This window comes from Cottoperca gobio, unplaced genomic scaffold (assembly GCF_900634415.1).
Source record: "Cottoperca gobio unplaced genomic scaffold, fCotGob3.1 fCotGob3_203arrow_ctg1, whole genome shotgun sequence".
Classification (NCBI taxonomy): domain Eukaryota; kingdom Metazoa; phylum Chordata; class Actinopteri; order Perciformes; family Bovichtidae; genus Cottoperca; species Cottoperca gobio.
This window is the reverse complement of record NW_021166842.1, coordinates 17,369-31,020: the sequence shown is the minus strand read 5'-3', so window position 1 is coordinate 31,020 and position 13,652 is coordinate 17,369. Positions and strand designations below refer to the sequence as shown.

General features: G+C 40.6%; 2 protein-coding genes across 2 annotated transcripts; one reads left to right on the top strand and one right to left on the bottom strand.

The window, feature by feature from the left end:
• Positions 1–639: 639 nt before the first annotated feature.
• On the bottom strand, positions 640–1,805 carry LOC115004860 (gap junction alpha-3 protein-like). Its single transcript, XM_029426588.1, has one exon. The coding sequence runs from the start codon at positions 1,803–1,805 to the stop codon at positions 735–737; it is 1,071 nt and encodes a 356-aa protein (XP_029282448.1). The 3' UTR covers positions 640–734.
• Positions 1,806–5,239: 3,434 nt separating this feature from the next.
• On the top strand, positions 5,240–12,501 carry LOC115004862 (adenosylhomocysteinase B-like). Its single transcript, XM_029426590.1, has 8 exons — positions 5,240–5,275; positions 7,927–8,007; positions 8,506–8,713; positions 9,592–9,679; positions 9,762–9,879; positions 9,975–10,097; positions 10,574–10,645; positions 11,865–12,501. Exons 1-8 carry the CDS (start codon positions 5,240–5,242, stop codon positions 11,994–11,996), a joined length of 858 nt encoding a protein of 285 aa, XP_029282450.1. The 3' UTR covers positions 11,997–12,501.
• The last annotated feature ends 1,151 nt before the right edge of the window (positions 12,502–13,652 follow it).

The window sequence follows — 13,652 nt, the reverse complement described above, 5'->3', positions numbered from 1 at the left end:
GTAAGAAAGAAAGGTTTATGTTTGATCAATGATCACAATAGATCTTAGAACATGAGTATTGACTGAACACTTCTTCGCTGCACATCAGTTTAATACAATTACAGTCACAAATAAGTAAATATAACATGTGAATGTATGTCAACATATCTACTTTTTGTAGAAAATGGCAAGAAACATATTAGTAGTCACATGTAGTCACATATAGTCACATGTTCCAACTGCAGTAAACATGTTGCTTGTATACAAAACAACTCAAGTTCTCTTTATCAGCCACAAATATGGAAAATCATCATTATCAGAAATATAAGTAAGTGCAAAACAAATTTGAACATTAATTAATCTGCAAGTCGACACTTCAGAAAATGCAAGAGCAGTTTTGTAGACTGTTTTACAAACACAGAATTGTGGACGTAGCATCCATTAATTTATTTTCAAAGTTGTATCCATCACACACAAACTCATAGTGAGTTTATATAAGTGTCACAGAGAAACTCATTCACCATAAGAGCCATTTATATCCTTTAAAGCCTGTTTGTGATTGACTCTCACAGGTTCTACATTTACAAACCTGTCCCTGCACGCTCTCAAATCTTGACTTGAAAATTGTTCACTGCTATAATCTGTTAAGTGGTCACTCAATAGTTTTGTCCCCAATAGTCTACCATACACATGCAAATATTTTCACAAGCCAATGCATGTTGATCCTGAGTCTTAGATACAAATGCAGAAGATCCTTAGATATTCAGGTCATCCAGCCTGCTCTTGTTACTACTCTGCCTGCTTGACTGACTGTTTCTGCACTGATTTTCAATGGGCAACTCAAAGATAGGGCTGGAGATGTTCCTCTCCTTCACATCATCTTCCCCTACTTTGTCTTTTCTCTCCACAGCCATATTGTCTCTGTTCTGCTTGTAAACCACGTTGCTGTTGTGGGGGCTGTAGGGGCTGTAGGCAGAGTTCAGTTCTACCATGCTGCACTTGGAGTCCGTGGGGAAAGGTTCAGGCACTGCGGAATGACCAGCAAAGTAGTTATAGTTTACAGTTTGGGGCTCAGTCAGGGCCTTGGGAGCCTCGTCTGCAGCCTGTGATCGTCTGTAACGAAGGCCCTGGTGGCACTTTTTGAAACCTAGATGGTATATTTCCACCAAGTTGAGCAGCAGGGAGATACAGGCCACAGCCAACATGAAGAATATGAAGACCGTCTTCTCAGTGGGTCGAGAGATGAAGCAGTTCACCACATTAGGGCAAGGCCAACGGTCACAGGTGTACATCGACTTGAGCTGGAAACCATACAGGAAGTACTGAGCTGCAATAAAGGTCACTTCGAACAGGCTCTTGAAAATAATGTTGAAGACGTAGGTTCGCAGCAGTGCGCCTTTCAAACGCACATGGCCCAGGTTGTCTTTAACTGGGGCCTTCTTGGGTTTAGTGCCCTGTAACTGCTGGTGCTTTTCACTGTGCATGGCAAAGTCCTTCTCTTTCTGTTTCTCCTTTTCCTCCATGCGGACCAGATGAAGAATGTGGGCCAGATAAATGAGAGTTGGCGTTGAGACAAAGATGATCTGCATCGACCAGAAGCGGATGTGAGAAATTGGGAAGGTCTTATCATAGCAGACGTTCTGACAACCGGGCTGCTTGGTGTCACACATGAAGCCAGACTGCTCACCGCCCCACACCTTCTCAGCGGCAGCACCCAACACCAGGATGCGGAAGATGAACAGCACTGTCAGCCAGACTTTGCCCACCACGGTGGAGTGTTCCTGGGCACTCTCCAGCAGGTTCCCCAACAAGTTCCAGTCCCCCATACTGGCTCACAAATATAGACTCAGTTGTATCCACAAAACCAGGAGATACAACTGTAAGGAGAGGGGGGGGGAAATATTTTTTACTTGGATTAAATACATTTAATAAATTGGCAGACTCTGGCCTAGACTTTTAAACAGAATAAGTACAACATGTCCTGAAGCTACAATTCAGGCCCTTCCTTTGACATGGTTTGGCTGTGAAACTGATTTTATATCTTTTCCAACTTGTTAAACCTTCCAAAAATACACTACATACATAGAGAATTTAGATAGGAGATAACTGATTTTATATCTTTTCCAACTTGTTAAACCTTCCAAAAATACACTACATACATAGAGAATTTAGATAGGAGATAACTGATTTTATATCTTTTCCAACTTGTTAAACCTTCCAAAAATACACTACATACATAGAGAATTTAGATAGGAGATAACTGATTTTATATCTTTTCCAACTTGTTAAACCTTCCAAAAATACACTACATACATAGAGAATTTAGATAGGAGATAACTGATTTTCCTGGACACTCAGCGGCAACGGAAACAAGCTTGAAACAAGCCGTGAAGACAACAATGTTAAGTTGATATGGTGAACTTGTTAGCAAACAAAGTTGCCTATTTACACATCCAGCAGATACAGAGCGACATTAGCGTTACTTTGGAGTTGTGCTAGCAGCTTTGATTTTGGTCCCCACTAACTTCTGAGGAAGATATCTGGATATTTAGCTAGGCATACACCGATTTATTACCGAACACTTAGTGTGTTCATGGTTTTGTGCTGGGCAGAACAGCTGCCTACTGCGTCAGATAACGAGGCTGTGAGAGTTGAAAATGAACCTAAACAGTAAAGTTGTGGGCTCTAAAAACTAGGAGCAGAAAGAGTCTAGCAGCTTTAAAGTGACATGTAGAAGCAAGGTGTCACAACAGGATCCAAATAAAGCTGACATTAAAGACATTATCTGGTGCTTTTATACACACACAATACCTGTTTCACACACTTAAGTGTGGAAACCATGACATAGTTCATTCATTCATTTATCCAATTCATCTTAATAATAATTTAAACTGACAATCTACACATAATCACATTAAATTCATTAAGCACATTATGTCAAAACAGATTAGTTGCTGTGCAATTTACTCATGACATTCCTTATATGCTCATCACTATAAATATAGTATTTGCTTTTGCTACTATCACCCCACAACCAAAGGCTACCGTAATTCAGATGAGACTTACTAATATAAAAAAAGACAGATTTATTATGAATTGACCGTTTGTCCTCCAAGAGTTTATGTCCTATCCTGTGTACTCCAGGACACAGCTGACTGTGTGAGAGAAAGCCCTGGAGCATGCTGGGAGATTCTTATGATGTTGTGACACAGTAACAGTGCTCCCCGACTCCAGGGGCAGCACGTTTATATTTCAGGGCATATTGGTTACAACATAGTAAACATGTACTTTAAATATAGTTGTATGTGTCCTGAAGACCGACTGTGAATCGGAACAGCTGTTTGAACGACTGTCAGCCAGGAATTAAAGGATCGCTTCAGTATATTTAACTATACATTTGGGAATGAAATCCAGGCTCAATATTAAATACACTTAGTTACTCCTGTGTGAAAAGTGTTGATCCTTTAAGGCTTAAAGGATCAGGGGTGTCCAAACCTTTTTCACTGAGGGCCACATACAGACAAATCTACGAAGAGCTGGGCCACTCATACTTTTGAGGTATATTGCCTAAAGAAACGGGAGATGGGGATGGATATATCTCAAGCTTGTTAAACAAACAAGTTATTGGGCTTGTTAACACATCAACTAACGTTAGTTAGAAAATGTTATACACTTTAATTTACTGCATTTATTGAAAAATATATCTCATGAATACTTTGTAATATATGTTTGAACTCTCCTGTAATGGGAACAGCGCTGCACTCAGTGGGAGCAGTGATGCTGTGGACTGAAGGATGCTGCAGGTCAGGAGGAAGTTTGGTGTTTGAGATACGAAGGACATCACAGAGATGCTGTCGCTCATTATGGTTATCAATCTGCTTTTGTTCAGAGTTAACAGAAAGTGTTTGTTCACATGTTGACCCGAACACACTCATCATTCTTTGTGCGTGGCGTCTCAGAGGAAACCTTTCCAAGCTCCAGTAGAAGTCGGGGAGGGAGAGAAGCTGATGTTGATTCTTCAGGGAAATATCGTATATAATTATTATATATAAGTTCTAGTTGCAGACTCTCTTAAACTTCTTCTGCATTCATCAGGAAGTGAGTCGAGAACAACTCGATTTCTTTCTCAATGATAGAAGAATCTTGGAAGTGCTGAGTGAATTCTGTGATGAGAGACGTGATCACAGACACATGTTTCCCCTCGTTATCAGAAAGCTTGGCGTTTGGAAAAGCACATTTGACTTCGGACAGCGTGGGGAAGTGCGCAACATTGAAGTAGTTGTGTCTCAAAGAGACGGAGCTTCACACAGAATGCTTTCATGTGCGCAGTGGGCTCTTGTTCAGTGTTGAGATGACCAGTAAGATCAACATTAAACAGGTCTGCCAAACATGGAGGGTCTCTCAGCTCATGAAGAGGTCGCTCCTCTCTTTCAAAAACAGATCGATTTCTGATCCCAGGGAATAAACCCGCTGCAGCACGGAGCTGCGACTCAGCCAGCGCACATCAGAACTGTGGAGAACTGTATTCAGCATCGACATCAGACAGGAAAGCTTGACATTCTCTGTGGTAAAGTCCTCGTGCTCGAATGATGTTGTGTTCTTTAGACTCCTAAGACCAAGCAGCTCTTCCGTAACGTAAAGGTTATCGTCAACTCCCCGCAAAGAAAATGATCACCTGTGCGGTGTCTGTCACATCTCATCACATGCCATCAGTAAACATCTAAAGCACAAGCTTTATCTGACACCTGATGTTTTAAGTTATCTGACAAGTCAAAACTGTGTTTCTGTGTTAGAACTAAGAAGTACAAAACATGCAAGCACAAGTTTCTATCTGGGCCTTATTCTATTATACTTTTAGAATTTGCTGCGGCCAATTAAAAATGGTTTGTACACCCCTGCTGTAGACCCCCAAATGAACTTCAGAACTGTAATATGTTTTCATAAAGAAAGACGTACCTGCAAATGTTCATATACTACAGCAGTGCAGATCCAGAGTCACTTGGTGAATGAGCCTCTTCAGTTCACAGAGAGGTCATGTTCTCCTGAACCAGTTGGGACACTACAGTGCTGAGATAAATCTTTCTCTGATAGTTTTCTCTGGAGGCTCCATGATCCCGCCTGCTGCCCCCCCACTCTGACCTGATCAATGCCCAGTGTTCAACGAGCCACCACAAAACTGCAGTCTGGTTGCTGTGTGAGCATAGATGAAAACTTTCCCACAAAGTATAGAGTCCCCTCACTTAAGAGGTGTTCCTGTTCAATGGAGTGGCAGCTCAAGAGTCCAGTGAGGATGCAGGTTAGTCTTACATGTCAGTGTGCTCTAAACATAATTCATGGTGATGGCTTTGTTGTCACTCTCATGCTGACCCTTGACTGTGTGTGGAGCGTCAGACAGTGTCGAGCCCCCCCTCGGTGCTGCAGTGAGCGTTGCTGCTTGTTGGGTGACTGATAAGCTTTATGCTTGGTGGTAAAACACACAGAACAAGTTCACAAAGTTGATTCTTTTCTCCTTGTTCATCTCAAAGTTCTTCATTCTTTGTGTCAACTTGAGGTTTAGCTGGATGCTTCATTGTGTTGCTGTGGTGCAGACCACACAGCAGTGGTGGAGTAACTACTTCACCACTTCATAATCACTCACTGACCATTCTTCTGCATTAGAATTTCCATAGTTGTAATACATTATACAAAGATTATAATGCATTATAATGTAATTATAAGTTACTCTAAGTGGTCATTGTTTAAGTGAAAAACTATCATTAAATCTATGCAAGAACAACACACAAAACATAAATTACATTTTTACTTTACTTAAAGAAAAAAAGACCACTTATAATAACTTATAGTCACGTTTAAAAAAATACATTATAATCACTGTTATAATGTATTAAAATTACTGTTATAATGAGTTATAAATCATAATGCATTATAACAGTGATTATAATGTATTATAACAGTGATTATAATGCATTATAATCACTGTTATAATGTATTATAATTACTGTTATAATGAGTTATAAATTATAATGCATTATAACAGTAATTATAATGTATTATAACAGTGATTATAATGCATTATAATCACTGTTATAATGCATTATAACAGTAATTATAATGCATTATAACAGTGATTATAATGTATTATAATTACTGTTATAATGAGTTATGATTTATAACTCATTATAATAGTAATTTTAATACATTATAACAGTGATTATAATGTATTATAACAGTGATTATAATGCATTATAGACAGGGGCGTCATAGAACGAGTCACTGAAATGTTATATTTATTGGACAGCTGTTGTTACCTTTATGATTCAAATGTTCATCCAAAACACACAATCAGTTATACAACATGTAACATGTGTTACAGATTACAGTCAAACTCTAAATAAATGAGATCAAAGTTGCTACACATTAAAATGCTGCTTACATTTGATTGCATCAGTAACAAAACCCCCACAATACACTGTTATATACTGTACATCATAATATGACACTCATAATGAGCACCATTGCCACACAACATGGTTACAGTTGATCAGAGACAACGTTTGCCAATAAAGCCTGATCTCCTCCATACATATCATCCAACAACTCCAGCTGTCCGTGGGGTCAACCTATGTCACCCACTCACTGACCCCTTACATGGCCAGGCTATTGATAACCCAAAACTCTGCCCCATGGTCTTCAGAATGGGCTTTTAAGAAGAACTTCATCAGCCTCAGACGTTTCCTCACAGGCAGCAACACGTCTCCGAGGATCTCAGATGATGTTTCATTCTCTTGTTGTTTTTGTTGTTCTTCTACCAATTGACAGCTGAGGAGAATCACAGAAGGTGGCACCACTATGATGTTAATTTCTTCATGCAGACTACTGCTGCTTTCTGGCCATTTCAGGTATTACATGAACTATTTCCTCTTCGTCAGAATGTTAAAATACAATTTCAACCTGTTGGAGCACTTCCATTGGAGTAAAATCAGAAGAAACCATAGACATTTCACATGAGTCCTTTCAGCATATATAAACATTTCTTTCTTATTTGTAAATCACATTTTAGGTTTAGTGAGAAAACCTAGTAAAAATGACACAATTACACAAACTCCGGTGGATTTTATTCTGCTGTGTACCGACAATAAATAATAAATCCAGCTTCAAAGTGAAGGAATTTAAAGAACATGCTAAGCAATCACTAGTATTTTTAGTTAGTAGTTAGTGTTAATAGTTTTCTTTTGATGTTGTAAGTTATTGCTTTGTTTATATCTGACTAATTTAACCACCAAAGTTAAACAAAAATGTTATCATTGCACTTGTTTTCTATGTATTAGAGCAAAATCTCGCTAACAGCTGAAGAAAACCCATAAATCCTCCAGTCCATCGGATTCAATGCAGGATGTTTGTGATCATATTTGATGTAAATAACAGAATATTAAACATTTAAATGCCCAAGATATTACTACATCGTATTCCCAGCATCTCTGACACAATCCGACAACTTTAAATAGCATGCGTCACATTTCAATATTTTCATTTCAAGACCATAAATCGTCCATAGTTGTAGTACATGACAATGAAAACCTCGAATGTGGTCAGTAGAAATATTGCTTTATAAAATATTACTTAATTTGACTTTTGGCTTAACATCAAGCTATTACATCATGTCAGTACAGCGTGCTGCTGTGTACAGTCTTCAGGTTCATGGCAGGAAATGTTGATACAGTACTGCCCGTAGTTCCAGGTGGGAGTTATTTGAAGTTTTATACAAATGCTTTGTCACTGAGATTATAAACCACTGGATAAATCATGTCCATGTCAAACAGCGATGTACGGTATATTAAATGCTCCTTACTCAAGTTAAATGAATGGCTGTCACCTGGATCTAAGGTCACTTATATGTCCCTATAAGTCCCTTTGTACGGGTTTGAAATCTATGTGTTTTGTTAGTAGGAGCAGAGTTTCTGTTGGATCCAGGCCCCCATAGTCGACACGAAGCCTCGACACGAAGCAGTCCACCGTGTTAGGACAGGGGTACGAGTCACACTTCACCAGCTGGATCATCTTGTAACCATGGTAGATCATGTAAAACAAATACATAAAGGTGACCTCAAAGACAATACGGAACAACAGGCTGATGACGTGAAGAATCCTCTTCAGCTGCATCCTGTCGTGTGATTAGATTGTGAGGGGGGGGGATAGTCACCAGTTAATGAAGGATTAGTGTATTAAATACGTTTTAAGCATGTTTGATATTTGTAGTGAATCCTTTATGATGAAGAGGCACACAGATTGTTTTCCAAAAGGTTCACTAGAAACCAGCCCTTTGTATTGAACTAAACGTTACAGTGCAATAATTATTCAGCTAAATCGACTCTGAGCTAGAGGTCATGAGAATTCTCTGATTTATGGAAATCTATGAAGGAAACATCTCTAATTCTGACACCAAGCCCTCGGTGGGAACTCGTCTGTCCCTCTGGAAGAAGCTTCCTGTTTAATAATCTGCAACATCTTTTCTCCCCCTTCCTGCAGAGTAAGTTTGACAACCTGTACGGCTGCAGGGAGAGTCTGATCGACGGCATCAAGAGAGCCACTGATGTGATGATTGCCGGTAAAGTTGCCGTGGTGGCGGGCTACGGCGACGTGGGGAAAGGCGGCGTCCAGGCTCTGCGTGGGTTCGGAGCTCGCGTCATCGTCACCGAGATCGACCCCATCAACGCGCTGCAGGCCGCCATGGAAGGTAGTGGATGACGGCCAACACAATGATTTTAAACATCCTGAGAAGCTCAGCACTGTCAAGTTCTAGTCATGACTCTAAAAACTATATGATGATCCTCCCAGGCTCTATTATAGCTCATAAGTTGCAGCAGTTCTGAGGTTGATTTTCATTTTGTTGCACAGATTTGATGCCAAATTGATTAATTTCAACTCAAGAATTGATAAATTGTCAAATATTTGCTCGCCTGCCACATTAACACACAAAGACTGATAGAAAAGCTTGTGCTCGGTTTCTACGTTTCATGAGGCTGTGATTATCCGTGAGGGGACTAACTTCACAACACATGAATACAATGGGGCTCATTGGCTCCATAAGAGTCTCCGCTTTCCTCAGTCATATCCAATTTATATAATTAATGTAATTATGTAATTAGTTGAGGGACCCCAGTCTGCAGAAACCAACAGGCTACAATAACAACCGTCGGTATGTCTGTAAAGAGGAGACTCGTGGGTCTCCGTAGAACCCATTTTTATTGAGGTATGTTGAGACGTGAGGTCGAGGGACCCCTTTTGAAAGCAGCCAGATATTCCACTTTTGGAGCGTTATTTAGCATCCTCCACAACAAGGTTGGCGCCAATGGATTCCTTCGGTTTCCCAGCTTTAAACGGAGCCTGCTGCAGAGACGTAATGTTGGCTGGACTTTTAAGATTCAAATCTTGCCTCCAGCTCGAGCTGTCAAGATTGTATCAAACATCTTCAATCTGCACAAGTCATGACATACAGAAAACTTGCTCATTATATAGTTTTGTTTTTAAATAAACACATGTTTCTCTCTTAAAAACATCTTCCCTGAGGCGTCGAGATGTTAGTGCACGATCTGAACCTCTGTTGCTCTGCAGGGTACGAGGTCACCACCATGGAAGAGGCGTCTAAGGAAGGAAACATCTTCGTCACCACCACCGGCTGTGAGGACATCATCGTGGGACAGTAAGTGACGTTTCTACTGGAACTGAAATGTTTATTATATTATATAGATGAACAACAAGCTGCACGTGTGTTTTACCTTCAGTCACTTTGAGAACATGAAGGACGACGCCATCGTGTGTAACATCGGACACTTTGACTGTGAGATCGACATGAGCTGGCTCATCAAACACGCTGCGGAGAAGATCAACATCAAGCCGCAGGTAGGAAAACCTTTAGAGCTTCGATTCAGAGTGTGTCTTCTGTGTTCTTGTTGGGCAACAATCTAACAGAAGCGGTAATCCTTCTCCTTCCTCAGGTCGATCGCTATCGTATGAAGAGCGGCCGTCACATCATCATCCTGGCCGAGGGCAGACTGGTCAACCTGGGCTGTGCCATGGGACACCCCTCCTTCGTCATGAGCAACTCCTTCACCAATCAGGTGAGTTTGTGAGCCAGAGAAGAGAAACGTTAGAGTAGGTCACGATGACCTCTTTATCTGGATGTATTGTCCCAGAAATAATTACAATAAACAACATCGTAAGACTTATTTGATGCCATTGATGAAATGATATATAATAATATAAGTAATAATGACGTTTTATTTAGAATATTCAGACGTTGGAATTGGAAAAGAAACATGAATAAAATAAAACCACACAACAAAACGATAAATGAAAATGACTCTCGTGCTCAGTTAACAAACGTACAATGCCCAGATCTTTATGAGTGAAATGATGTTCATCAAACAAACACTCCTGTAAACACAACGGGCAACAATGTCCATGTTTCGTACGATGAGTCGGTGACGTAATTTAAGTCACGAGCATCAAGGTTTTAATTCACAGCCTTGACTTGAAGACACTTGAGCTGCTTTATTAAACAGCTTCTGTCCCGATCACCTGTTCTCTCCTGTAGGTTCTGGCTCAGATCGAGTTGTGGAAGAACACGGACAAATATCCCCTCGGAGTCCACTTCCTGCCCAAGAAGGTGAGTCTCCACACGATGGTCAGGGCTTCTAATGCAGCGATCACCTGGACCAATGGGGCCATTTATATATGTATACTTCAGTGTTGTGGTTTGTTTCATGTGTAGTGAAGTAAAGACTCATGCGTGGGACTCTTTGGCGTCCTGCTTCTCTGGCGACTCTTCCTCTCACAGTATTTTTATATCTGGAGGGAAGCGGGAAAAATTCTGAAGAGTTAAATACTAGAAGCGAGTTTATAAGTGTTGAGGTCGGAGTGATGATGATGATGGGAGAAGCCAGAGGCCACTTTAAAACAGTGTGTGTGTGTGTGTGTGTGTGTGTGTGTGTGTGTGTGTGTGTGTGTGTGTGTGTGTGTGTGTGTGTGTGTGTGTGTGGTGGTATTACAGTGTAAGAATGATATCAAAATAAAAGTGACCTAATAATACATTGATGATAAGAAATCTACCGGCTGCAAACTGTATTTCAAAGAACAGACTTGATAATAAAAAACACTTTATTAAAGAGAAATGTCGTTACTGAGGTCGAAGGTCAGCTCGGGACCTTTTTAGGATAAAACAAACAAACAGGATATGGATCAAGATTGGTGACTGAAAAAAAGAAGCTATTGAGTTCTGAAATCTTTGCTTTGAGGACGCTCTCGTCGTGTCTGTCAGTGAACTTAGAACGAGGTGAATTTCACTTAAGCCTGAAAAGCAGAGAGAAAAAGAAAGCAGTAAATCCAGATGTGATGTTTTTACGGAGCGTAGAATAGAGACCTGACATCGTGACATGAAACGGAAGGAGGGAGCTGCCGGTGCAGAGGATTTATTTAGTGCTTAACTGCACAACAAAGAAATGATATGGAGCTTTAAGGAGCGAAGATTCTGCCAACACGGAACATCTCACTCCACACGAGTCCTTCATGCTGCAGGAAATACTCCTGCAAAGGGAACATTCAACCGGACCGCTTTACGGATCCATTAACTCGTCAGTCCGTCGATAAAGTTTGTTTAATCGTCGCTTGTCTCAAAATAAGAGTCAATGAAACAAATGTTTGAAAGAAAACATTTTGTAAATGTGTAGAAAAGGGTTAGGGTTGAAGTTTATCAAGTAAATAAGAACTCTACATGATTAAAATGATCATAACTTGCAGCCTGACTGAAAAATGTCTTGACTTTCTTCTTCATGTAATTATTTAGCATTTCTACGTTTTTCTAACGAGCTTTGCTTTCTGTCTCACAGTTGGATGAGCAGGTGGCAGCCGCCCACCTGGACAAACTGGGGGTGAAGCTGACGAAGCTGACAGACAAGCAGGCCAAGTACCTGGGTCTGCCCAGCGAGGGGCCCTTCAAACCAGACCACTATCGCTACTGAGCGTCCAGTCCAGCTGGGGAAGAGGAGGAGGAAGAGGAGGTGTGGCTACCACGGTGTTGGTGTTTAGGTGTAGCTGTGTTTGGGTGGAGCACTTTGAGAGATTGGTTTCACTCTGGGCGCCATTTTGGATTCCAAATGTCAACTTTTCAGGGTCGCAGCGACGGCTTTGTGTTTGTTTCTTCACCTTTTTATAAATAGCATTCAATATCAAATGCTAGAAAACTATTTCTCGTGTTTATTTATTTGGCACCAACAACTTGAGATCAAACATCTCCCAAACAGCTGGTTTTGAATCACACATTTATGGTTGAAGAAGCTTTTACTCTGAGCACATATCTTCAGCCCTCCACCTCTTTCTTCCTCCATGCTTCTCACCAGCTTCTTCAGGGGCTGTTAAAGAGACTTCCTCTTATTGTTCGTCATTCCTTCTCCATTTATGGATTAAAATAAACCCTGATGCTTCTCTGAGCTCCTCTGTGTCTCGAGGTGGAAGATGATAAAACAGGTTTATCTTCTGAGTCTGTTTTAATGAATCAATACGTTAAGTGTGCAGAAGCACATGAACCTGTGAGCACTTAATGAAAGCTGCACCTGAACTGTGCCAGAAGATGTTCTGGGAGGGTTTACTAATCGGGTGGATCGGTAGAGTAAAGAAGAAGCACTGCTGCCAAAGGAACAACCAAAGCACATCATGTTTCCCTGGAGTTCTGAAGTCTTATTCTTTCTGTTCATTTTCTTTTTGTGATTTGTATTTAATTTGACGTGAAGAGCCAAAACATGTGCGAACAACGGCCCCAAAACTTTAACTTCTCACTGTAGCCAATCAGCGTGACGTTAAAGCAGACGTTCTCAACGGTTACATCCTGAAATAAGAGTTCGACTGTAAACGATGGATTGAAAGTGTGACGAATGGAGAAATAAAGAAACCTGTTGACTCCGACTTGTGTCTCGTGTGCTCCGGTGGGGAAAGTCCTACGACTGAAACATTCATGCTGGTGCCCTTAAAGAACAATCACAACTTGGTATGGAAACATGGCGACATGATTTACTCTAACTTGATTTCAATTTCCTTTTTTATAAAGTTAACTGTTTACAGGCCAACGTCATCGTTCAGCTTTGAGACGGGCAGTGGCTGCACGCAGGTCCTCTCTGTGTAACGAGGGGTTATTATTATTATTATTATTATTATTATTATTATTATTATTATGGACATGGATGCATAATATCCATGTCCTTGCCTGGTCCTTGTTTATTGCTCCTCACTTGACAGGTTTTGATGTGGTGCCATATTCTTTCCATTTTCTAATAATAGACTTGATGCTGTGCCGTTAGATCATGTGACACTTAGATTGTAAACAGGTGGACTTTATTTATCTGATTTGACTTCTGAAGATAATTGGGAGCACCACATATTTAGGGGGGATACATTAGCAGCACTATGTTCATTACATAAAATGTGGTATTTAGTTGCATTATAACGTACAACTAACGGGAATTAAACTAAATGTGAATTACACACACAAGACAAACACACACACACACACACACACACACACACACACACACAGACAAACACACACACACACACGCAGACACACACACACAGACACACACACACACACACACACACACACACAGACAAACACACACACACAC

Coding starts and splice junctions, on each gene's coding strand:
- LOC115004860 (XM_029426588.1), bottom strand. CDS start 1,805: ATGGGGGACTGGAACTTGTTGGGGAACCTGCTGGAGAGTGCCCAGGAA.
- LOC115004862 (XM_029426590.1), top strand. CDS start 5,240: ATGGAGTGGCAGCTCAAGAGTCCAGTGAGGATGCAG. Junction 8,008..8,505: donor TCCACCGTGTTAGGACAGGG/GTACGAGTCACA, acceptor CCCTTCCTGCAG/AGTAAGTTTGACAACCTGTA. Junction 10,646..11,864: donor TCCACTTCCTGCCCAAGAAG/GTGAGTCTCCAC, acceptor TCTGTCTCACAG/TTGGATGAGCAGGTGGCAGC.